Source organism: Scyliorhinus torazame, chromosome 6 (assembly GCF_047496885.1).
Source record: "Scyliorhinus torazame isolate Kashiwa2021f chromosome 6, sScyTor2.1, whole genome shotgun sequence".
Lineage (NCBI taxonomy): Eukaryota > Metazoa > Chordata > Chondrichthyes > Carcharhiniformes > Scyliorhinidae > Scyliorhinus > Scyliorhinus torazame.
The window spans coordinates 13,177,092-13,188,213 of NC_092712.1; the positions used below are offsets into that span (position 1 = coordinate 13,177,092).

The 11,122-nt window shown below is 52.2% G+C and overlaps 1 protein-coding gene across 1 annotated transcript in view; it reads left to right on the forward strand.

Moving 5' to 3' along the window:
• tonsl (tonsoku-like, DNA repair protein) overlaps positions 1-11,122 on the forward strand; it is a 97,672-nt gene that overhangs the window by 51,016 nt on the left and 35,534 nt on the right. Inside the window, exons 14-16 of the mRNA XM_072510164.1 lie at positions 246-352; positions 2,591-2,747; positions 4,436-4,514. Of these exons, the coding sequence (XP_072366265.1) occupies positions 246-352; positions 2,591-2,747; positions 4,436-4,514 (343 nt within the window). The remainder of the gene's footprint in view (positions 1-245; positions 353-2,590; positions 2,748-4,435; positions 4,515-11,122) is intronic.

The following is an 11,122-nucleotide window of genomic DNA, read 5'->3' on the forward strand; positions in this document are numbered from 1 at the left end:
CTTTCAGCTCAGTAATCCATCGATCCTCTCCGGTTACCCGGTAGTTAGCAGCTTTCAGCTCGGTAATCCATCGATCCTCTCCGGTTACCCCGGTAGTTAGCAGCTTTCAGCTCGGTAATCCATCGATCCCCTCCGGTTACTCGGTAGTTAGCAGCTTTCTGCTCAGTAAACCATCGATCCTCTCCGGTTACCCGGTAGTTAGCAGCTTTCAGCTCGGTAATCCATCGATTCCTGTCTCTCACCAGATCACTGCTGGCCCGTTTTCACCGCCGATCAACCCAATGATGCCTCCATCAATCAGAGTGAGGGTCAAGGTTCAGGATAACACCTTCCTGATCCCGATACCACACAGGTACGTAGCATCGTTCAGGGTGCGCAATCTGTTCAGGGAGAGCATTAGGTGTGGGGGAAATTTTTTTGGTACACAGGACACACCAGAGCAGCCTTCTCTCTCCCGCCTCACCATATCCTTCTCTTCCTTTATCCTGTTTATCCAGTGAATCGACAATATTCACCTCAACCACTCCCTGTGGGAGCGAGACCCACATTCTCACCTCTCCCTGTGGGAGCGAGTCCCACATTCACCCCACTCCCTGTGGGAGCGAGTCCCACATTCTCCCCACTCCGTGTGGGAACGAATCCCACATTCTCCCCACTCCCTGTGGGAGCGAGTCCCACATTCTCCCCACTCCCTGTGGGAGCGAGTCCCACATTCTCCCCACTCCCTGTGGGAGCGAGTCCCACATTCTCCCCACTCCCTGTGGGAGCGAGTCCCACATTCTCCCCACTCCCTGTGGGAGCGAGTCCCACATTCTCCCCACTCCCTGTGGGAGCGAGTCCCACATTCTCCCCACTCCCTGTGGGAGCGAGTCCCACATTCTCCCCACTCCCTGTGGGAGCGAGTCCCACATTCTCCCCACTCCCTGTGGGAGCGAGTCCCACATTCTCCCCACTCCCTGTGGGAGCGAGTCCCACATTCTCCCCACTCCCTGTGGGAGCGAGTCCCACATTCTCCCCACTCCCTGTGGGAGCGAGTCCCACATTCTCCCCACTCTCTGTGGGAGAGAGTCCCACATTCTCCCCACTCCCTGTGGGAGCGAGTCCCACATTCTCCCCACTCCCTGTGGGAGCGAGTCCCACATTCTCCCCACTCCCTGTGGGAGCGAGTCCACATACCCCCCCCACTCCCTGTGGGAGCGAGTCCCACATTCTCCCCGCTGCCTGTGGGAGCGAGTCCCGCATTCTCCCCTCGCCCTGTGGGAGCGAGTCCCACATTCACCCCGCTGCCTGTGGGAGCGAGTCCGACATTCTCCCCACTCCCTGTGGGAGCGAGTCCCACATTCTCCCCACTCCCTGTGGGAGCGAGTCCCACATTCTCCCCACTCCCTGTGGGAGCGAGTCCCACATTCTCCCCACTCCCTGTGGGAGCGAGTCCCACATTCTCCCCACTCCCTGTGGGAGCGAGTCCACATACCCCCCCCACTCCCTGTGGGAGCGAGTCCCGCATTCTCCCCTCGCCCTGTGGGAGCGAGTCCCACATTCACCCCGCTGCCTGTGGGAGCGAGTCCGACATTCTCCCCACTCCCTGTGGGAGCGAGTCCCACATTCTCCCCACTCCCTGTGGGAGCGAGTCCCACATTCTCCCCACTCCCTGTGGGAGCGAGTCCCACATTCTCCCCACTCCCTGTGGGAGCGAGTCCCACATTCTCACCACTCCCTGTGGGAGCGAGTCCCACATTCTCACCACTCCCTGTGGGAGCGAGTCCCACATTCTCACCACTCCCTGTGGGAGCGAGTCCCACATTCTCCCCAGTCCCTGTGGGAGCGAGTCCGCATAACCCCCCACTCCCTGCGGGAGCAAGTCCCACATTCTCCCCACTCCCTGTGGGAGCGAGTCCCACATTCTCCCTGCTGCCTGTGGGAGCGAGTCCCACATTCTCCCCGCTGCCTGTGGGAGCGAGTCCCACATTCTCCCCACTCCCTGTGGGAGCGAGTCCCACATTCTCACCACTCCCTGTGGGAGCGAGTCCCACATTCTCCCCACTCCCTGTGGGAGCGAGTCCCACATTCTCCCCACTCCCTGTGGGAGCGAGTCCCACATTCTCCCCACTCCCTGTGGGAGCGAGTCCCACATTCTCCCCACTCCCTGTGGGAGCGAGTCCCACATTCTCCCCACTCCTTGTGGGAGCGAGTCCCACATTCTCCCCACTCCCTGTGGGAGCGAGTCCCACATTCTCCCCACTCCCTGTGGGGGAGAGTCCCACATTCTCCCCACTCCCTGTGGGAGCGAGTCCCACATTCTCCCCACTCCTTGTGGGAGCGAGTCCCACATTCTCCCCACTCCCTGTGGGAGCGAGTCCCACATTCTCCCCACTCCCTGTGGGGGAGAGTCCCACATTCTCCCCACTCCCTGTGGGAGCGAGTCCCACATTCTCCCCACTCGCCAGGAATGCAGAAGCTGCCATTCTTCCCATACGCTCTCTGGCCCACACCTCACTGTAGTCCCGCATCCTAATGTCTCCTACAATCCTCGTAACACATCTCAGCCTCCAGTTTCAGCGCTGAGTTTAACCTCTCCTAATCTCCACAGTGACAGTGAGGTGCGCACTGTGTCCTGGCTGGCTGAACAAGCTACCCAGAGATATTACCAGATGTGTGGACTGCGGCCCAAACTCTCACTGAAGAAGGAAGGGGCACTGCTCTCCCCGCAGGACCCCATCATCCACGTTCTACAGAGCAATGAGGAGGTAAGACCTGCGATCGCTGTCTCAACACTTGGGCAGCTACAGAACAAAGCTCCCTCCACACTGTCCCGATCAAACACTCCCAGGACAGGTACAGCACGGGGTTAGATACAGAGTAAAGCTCCCTCTACACCGTCCCCATCAAACACTCCCAGGACAGGTACAGCACGGGGTTAGACACAGAGTAAAGCACCCTCTACACCGTCCCCATCAAACACTCCCAGGACAGGTACATCACGGGGTTAGATACAGAGTAAAGCTCCCTCTACACTGTCCCCATCAAACACACTCCCAGGACAGGTACAGCACGGGGTTAGATACAGAGTAAAGCTCCCTCTCCACCGTCCCCATCAAACACTCCCAGGACAGGTACAGCACGGGGTAAGATACAGAGTAAAGCTCCCTCTACACCGTCCCCATCAAACACTCCCAGGACAGGTACAGCATGGGGTTAGATACAGAGTAAAGCTCCCTCTACACTGTCCCCATCAAACACACTCCCAGGACAGGTACAGCACAGGGTTAGATACAGAGTAAAGCTACCTCTACACTGTCCCCATCAAACACTCCCAGGACAGGTACAGCACGGGGTTAGATACAGAGTAAAGCTCCCTCTCCACCGTCCCCATCAATCACTCCCAGGACAGGTACAGCACGGGGTTAGATACAGAGTAAAGCTCCCGCTACACTGTCCCCATCAAGCACACCCAGGACAGGTACAGCACGGGTTTAGATACAGAGTAAAGCACCCGCTACACTGTCCCATCAAGCACTCCCAGGACAGGTACAGCACGGGGTTAGATACAGAGTAAAGCTCCCTCTACACTGTCCCCATCAAACTTTCCCAGGACAGGTACAGCACGGGGTTAGATACAGAGTAAAGCTCCCTCTACACTGTCCCCATCAAACACTCCCAGGACAGGTACAGCATGGGGTGAGATACAGAGTAAAGCTCCCTCGACACTGTCCCCATCAAACACTCCCAGGACAGGTACAGCACGGGGTTCGATACAGAGTAAAGCTCCCTCTACACTGTCCCCATCAAACACTCCCAGGACAGGTACAGCACGGGGTTCGATACAGAGTAAAGCTCCCTCTACACTGTCCCCATCAAACACTCCCAGGACAGGTACAGCACGGGGTTCGATACAGAGTAAAGCTCCCTCTACACTGTCCCCATCAAACACTCCCAGGACAGGTACAGCACGGGGTTCGATACAGAGTAAAGCTCCCTCTACACTGTCCCCATCAAACACTCCCAGGACAGGTACAGCTCAGGGTTAGATACAGAGTAAAGCTCCCTCTACACTGTCCCCATCAAACACACCCAGGACAGGAACAGCACGGGGTTAGATACAGAGTGAAGCTCCCTCTACACTGTCCCCATCGAACACTCCCAGGACAGGTACAGCACGGGGTTAGATACAGGATAAAGCTCCCTCTACACTGTCCCCATCAAACATTCCCAGGACAGGAACAGCACGGGGTTAGATACAGAGTAAAGCTCCCTCTACACTGTCCCCATCGAACACTCCCAGGACAGGTACAGCACGCGGTTAGATACAGAGTAAAGCTCCCTCTGCTCTGAAAATCCTGCTGCTTCTCCTGTTGTTTGCTGCTCTCTGCCTCTGGGTTGCTCTGACCTTTGAACTGATGGAGAAATGAAGATCTGACCTACTTCTAATTTTCAGGTCCTGGCTGAGGTGCAGTCCTGGGACCTGCCTCCCCTCGCTGACAGATACAAGAGGGCCTGTGACAGTCTGCAACAAGGTAAGGAGATTAATGGAACAGTCTGTAACACAGACTTGAGGCTCACCATTTACTGATAGTCTCTGTAACTTTCTCCATCGAAGCGATCTTCCATGCCCTCTGCCACTCCAGTACTTGCTTCTCATGTATTCAACGATTTCCATCACTCCACCATTGGCATTGAGACGTAGGAACAGAAGTAGGCCATTTGGTCCATCGAGTCAATGATATCCTGGCTGATCTGATCTAATTCTCAACCCCACTTTCCCGTCTTAGCCCCATAACCCTCGATCCCCTCACTGGTTAAAAGTCTGTGTCTCAGCCTTGAACAATCTTAACGACCCGGCCTCGACAGCTCTCTGGGTAAAAAATCTTCCTTTGCCGACAAAATTTGTCTTTGATGGAGGTCCTCAACTGCTCCATCCGGGGCTTTCCCACTGCCGACGGCCTCCCCCCCCCCCCCCCCCCCCCCCCCCTTAGCCATTCTCGAAACTGTTACTGGCCCACAGATCCCCTCACAGCTCCTTGTCCGGGTCTTCAGCTGTTTTTTGCCGGGTCTGGTAGCCAATAGACAGGCCACTCCTAGGGAGAGCCTCTCCCTCTTACACCTTCCGCACTACCTTCCTGCAGGAGCTACCCCACTAACGGGTATAACGTGCCCAAACCAACGCCTTTGAGCCGGAGCTGCCCTGTGTGTGACCACTCACCCCAGGGCCACCACCGGACATCCTCTCATCTACACCCATGGTCACATCCTCAAAACATTCAATGAAATTTGTTAGGCATGACCTCCCTCTGTCAAAGCCATGCTGACTATCCCTGATCAAACCTTGCCTCTCCAAGTGGAGATAGATTCTCTCCTTCAGAATCTTCTCCAGTAGTTTCCCCACCACTGACGTGAGACTCTCTGGTCTGTAGTTCCCTGGCTTGTCGCTACAGTACTACTTAAATATCGGGACCGCATTACCTGTTCTCCAGTCCTCTGGCACCTACCCCGAGGCCAGAGAGGAATTAAACATTTGGGTCAGAGCCCCGGCAATCTCCTCCTCGCCTCCCACAGCATCCTGGGCCACAATTCATCTGGACCTGGAGACTTGTCCACTTTTAACCGGTAGCGAGTTCCAGGCACCCACTACCCTCTGTGTAAAAAAAACTTGCCTCGTACAACTACTCTAAACCTTGCCCCTCTCACCTTAAACCTATGCCCCCTAGTAATTGACCCCTCTACCCTGGGGAAAAGCCTCTGACTATCCACTCTGTCTATGCCCCTCATAATTTTGTAGACCTCTATCAGGTCGCCCCTCAACCTCCGTCGTTCCAGTGAGAACAAACCGAGTTTATTCAACCGCTAGGGAATATACAGTGAATGGTAGAACCCTCAAAAGTATTGAAAGTCAAAGAGATTTAGGAGTACAGGTCCACAGGTCACTGAAAGGGGCAACACAGGTGGAGAAGGTAGTCAAGAAGGCATACGGCATGCTTGCCTTCATTGGCCGGGGCATTGAGTATAAGAATTGGCAAGTCATGTTGCAGCTGTATAGAACCTTAGTTAGGCCACACTTGGAGTATAGTGTTCAATTCTGGTCGCCACACTACCAGAAGGATGTGGAGGCTTTAGAGAGGGTGCAGAAGAGATTTACCAGAATGTTGCCTGGTATGGAGGGCATTAGCTCTGAGGAGAGGTTGAATAAACTCGGTTTGTTCTCAGTGGAACGACGGAGGTTGAGGGGCGACCTGATAGAGGTCTACAAAATTATGAGGGGCATAGACAGAGTGGATAGTCAAGAGGCTTTTCCCCGGGGTAGAGGGTTCAATTACTAGGGGGCATAGGTTTACGGTGAGAGGGGTAAGGTTTAGAGTAGATGTACGAGGCAAGTTTTTTACACAGAGGGTAGTGGGTGCCTGGCACTCGCTACCGGAGGAGGTGGTGGAAGCAGGGACGATAGTGACATTTAAGGGGCATCTTGACAAATACATGAATAGGATGGAAATAGAGGGATAAGGACCCAGGAAGTGTAGAAGATTGTAGTTTAGTCGGGCAGCATGGTCGTCACGGGCTTGGAGGGCCGAAGGGCCTGTTCCTGTGCTGTACATTTCTTTGTTCTTTGTTCGCTCCTCATAGCTAATGCCCTCCATACCAGGCAACACCCTGGTAAATCTCTTCTGCACCCTCTCTAAAGCCTCCACATCCTTCTGGTAGTGTGGCGACCAGAATTGAACACTATACTCCAAGTTGGAGTACTTGGAGTTTACAAGAAGTGTAGCAGAGTCGGAGGGCGGAGATCTAGTTAGTCCACACAGCAGCTATATTCTGTAAGGTAAGAGGGGATGGAGGCTAGGCCAGTTACATGCTCCTCCTGTAGGATGTGGGTGGTGAGGGATACCACCGGTGTCCCCACTGACTATACCTGCGGGAAGTGCACCCAACTTCAGCTCCTCAAAGACCGTGTTAGGGAACTGGAGCTGAAGCTGGATGAACTTCGGATCATCCGGGAGGCAGAGGGGGTGATTGAGAAGAGTTACAGGGAGGTAACCACACCCAAGGTACAGGACAAGAATAGCTGGGTTACAGTCAGGGGGAAAAAAACAAACAGGCAGACAGTGCAGGGATCCCTCGTGGCCGTTCCCCTTCAAAACAAGTATACCGTTTTGGATGCTGTTGGGGGGGATGACCTACCGGGGGAAGGCCCTAGCGGCCAGGTCTCTGGCACTGAGTCTGGCTCTGGGGCTCAGAAGGGAAGGGGGGAGAATAGAAAAGCAATAGTTGTAGGAGATTCAATGGTTAGGGGAATAGATAGGAGATTCTGTGGTCGCGAGCGAGACTCCCGGAAGGTATGTTGCCTCCCGGGTGCCAGGGCCAGGGATGTCTCGGATCGTGTCTTCAGGATCCTTAAGGGGGAGGGGGAGCAGCCAGAAGTCGTGGTGCACATTGGTACCAACGACATAGGTAGGAAAAGGGGTGTGGAGGTAATAAACAAGTTTAGGGAGTTAGGCTGGAAGTTGAAAGCCAGGACAGACAGAGTTGTCATCTCTGGTTTGTTGCCGGTGCCACGTGATAGCGAGGCTAGGAATAGGGAGAGAGTGCAGTTGAACACGTGGCTGCAGGAATGGTGTAGGAGGGAGGGCTTCAGGTATTTGGATAATTGGAGCGCATTCTGGGGAACGTGGGACCTGTACAAGCAGGATGGGTTGCATCTGAACCAGAGGGGCACCAATATCCTGGGAGGGAGGTTTGCTAGTACTCTTCGGGAGGGTTTAAACTAATTTGGCAGGGGAATGGGAACCGGATTTGTAGTCCAGCAACTAAGGTAGCCGATATTCAGGACGCCAAAGCATGTAATGAGGCAGTGGGGAAGGGAACACTGACAAAGGAGAGTATTTGCAGGCACGGAGATGGGTTGAAGTGTGTATACTTCAACGCAAGAAGCATCAGGAATAAGGTGGGTGAACTTAAGGCATGGATCGGTACTTGGGACTACGATGTGGTGGCCATCACGGAAACTTGGATAGAAGAGGGGCAGAAATGGTTGTTGGAGGTCCCTGGGTATAGATGTTTCAATAAGATTAGGGAGGGTGGTAAAAGAGGTGGGGGGGTGGCATTATTAATTAGAGATAGTATAACAGCTGCAGAAAGGCAGTTCGAGGAGTATCACCCTATTGAGGTAGTATGGGTTGAAGTCAGAAATAGGAAAGGAGCAGTCACCTTGTTAGGAGTTTTCTATAGGCCCCCCAATAGTAGCAGAGATGTGGAGGAACAGATTGGGAAACAGATTTTGGAAAGGTGCAGAAGTCATAGGGTAGTAGTCATGGGCGACTTTAACTTCCCAAATATTGAGTGGAAACTCTTTAGATCAAATAGTTTGGATGGGGTGGTGTTTGTGCAGTGTGTCCAGGAAGCTTTTCTAACACAGTATGTAGATTGTCCAACCAGAGGAGGGGCAATATTAGATTTAGTACTGGGTAATGAACCAGGGCAAGTGATAGATTTGTTAGTGGGGGAGCATTTTGGAGATAGTGACCACAATTCTGTGACTTTCACTTTAGTAATGGAGAGGGATAGGTACGTGCAACAGGGCAAGGTTTACAATTGGGGGAAGGGTAAATACGATGTTGTCAGACAAGAATTGAAGTGCATAAGTTGGGAACATAGGCTGGCAGGGAAGGACACAAGTGAAATGTGGAACTTGTTCAAGGAACAGGTGCTACGTGTCCTTGATATGTATGTCCCTGTCAGGCAGGGAAGAGATGGTCGAGTGAGGGAACCATGGTTGACAAGAGAGGTTGAATGTCTTGTTAAGAGGAAAAAGGAGACTTATGTAAGGCTGAGGAAACAAGGTTCAGACAGGGCATTGGAGGGATACAAGATAGCCAGGAGGGAACTGAAGAAAGGGATTAGGAGAGCTAAGAGAGGGCATGAACAATCTTTGGCGGGTAGGATCAAGGAAAACCCCAAGGCCTTTTACACATATGTGAGAAATATGAGAATGACTAGAGCGAGGGTAGGTCCGATCAAGGACAGTAGCGGGAGATTGTGTATTGAGTCTGAAGAGATAGGAGAGGTCTTGAATGAGTACTTTTCTTCTGTATTTACAAATGAGAGGGGCGATATTGTTGGAGAGGACAGTGTGAAACAGATTGGTAAGCTCGAGGAAATACTTGTTAGGAAGGAAGATGTGTTGGGCATTTTGAAAAACTTGAGGATAGACAAGAGCCCCGGGCCTGACGGGATATATCCAAGGATTCTATGGGAAGCAAGAGATGAAATTGCAGAGCCGTTGGCAATTATCTTTTCGTCCTCACTGTCAACAGGGGTGGTACCAGGGGATTGGAGAGTGGCGAATGTCGTGCCCCTGTTCAAAAAAGGAACTAGGGATAACCCTGGGAATTACAGGCCAGTTAGTCTTACTTCGGTGGTAGGCAAAGTAATGGAAAGGGTACTGAAGGATAGGATTTCTGAGCATCTGGAAAGACACTGCTTGATTAGGGATAGTCAGCACGGATTTGTGAGGGGTAGGTCTTGCCTTACAAATCTTATTGAATTCTTTGAGGAGGTGACCAAGCATGTGGATGAAGGTAAAGCAGTGGATGTAGTGTACATGGATTTTAGTAAGGCATTTGATAAAGTTCCCCATGGTAGGCTTCTGCACAAAGTAAGGAGGCATGGGATAGTGGGAAATTTGGCCAGTTGGATAACGAACTGGCTAACCGATAGAAGTCAGAGAGTGGTGGTGGATGGCAAATATTCAGCCTGGATCCCAGTTACCAGTGGTGTACCGCAGGGATCAGTTCTGGGTCCTCTGCTGTTTGTGATTTTCATTAATGACTTGGATGAGGGAGTTGAAGGGTGGGTCAGTAAATTTGCAGACGATACGAAGATTGGTGGAGTTGTGGATAGTAAGGAGGGCTGTTGTCGGCTGCAAAGAGACATAGATAGGATGCAGAGCTGGGCTGAGAAGTGGCAGATGGAGTTTAACCCTGAAAAGTGTGAGGTTGTCCATTTTGGAAGGACAAATATGAATGCGGAATACATGGTTAACGGTAGAGTTCTTGGCATTGTGGAGGAGCAGAGAGACCTTGGGGTCTATGTTCATACATCTTTGAAAGTTGCCACTCAAGTGGATAGAGCTGTGAAGAAGGCCTATGGTGTGCTCGCGTTCATTAACAGAGGGATTGAATTTAAGAGCCGTGAGGTGATGATGCAGCTGTACAAAACTTTGGTAAGGCCACATTTGGAGTACTGTGTACAGTTCTGGTCGCCTCATTTTAGGAAGGATGTGGAAGCTCTGGAAAAGGTGCAAAGAAGATTTACCAGGATGTTGCCTGGAATGGAGAGTAGGTCTTACGAGGAAAGGTTGAGGGTGCTAGGCCTTTTCTCATTAGAGCGGAGAAGGATGAGTGGCGACTTGATAGAGGTTTATAAGATGATCAGGGGAATAGATAGAGTAGACAGTCAGAGACTTTTTCCCCAGGTGGAACACACCATTACAAGAGGACATAAATTTAAGGTGAAAGGTGGAAGATATAGGAGGAATATCAGAGGTAGGTTCTTTACCCAGAGAGTAGTGGGGGCATGGAATGCACTGCCTGTGGAAGTAGTTGAGTCGGAAACATTAGGGACCTTCAAGCAGCTGTTGGATAGGTACATGGATTACGGGAAAATGATATAGTGTAGATTTATTTGTTCTTAAGGGCAGCACGGTAGCATTGTGGATAGCACAATTGCTTCACAGATCCATGGTCCCAGGTTCGATTCCGGCTTGGGTCATTGTCTGTGCGGAGTCTGCACGTCCTCCCCGTGTCTGCGTGGGTTTCCTCCGGGTGCTCCGGTTTCCTCCCACAGTCCAAAGATGTGCGGGTTAGGTGAATTGGCCAATGATAAATTGCCCTTAATGTCCAAATTGCCCTTGGTGTTGGGTGGAGGTGTTGAGTTTGGGTAGGGTGCTCTTTCCAAGAGCTGGTGCAGACTCGGGGGGCCGAATGGCCTCCTTCTGCACTGTAAATTCAATGATAATCTATGATTAATCTAGGACAAAGGTTCGGCACAACATCGTGGGCCGAAGGGCCTGTTCTGTGCTGTATTTTCTATGTTCTATGTTCTATGTTCTAAGTGTGGCCTAACTAAGGTTCTA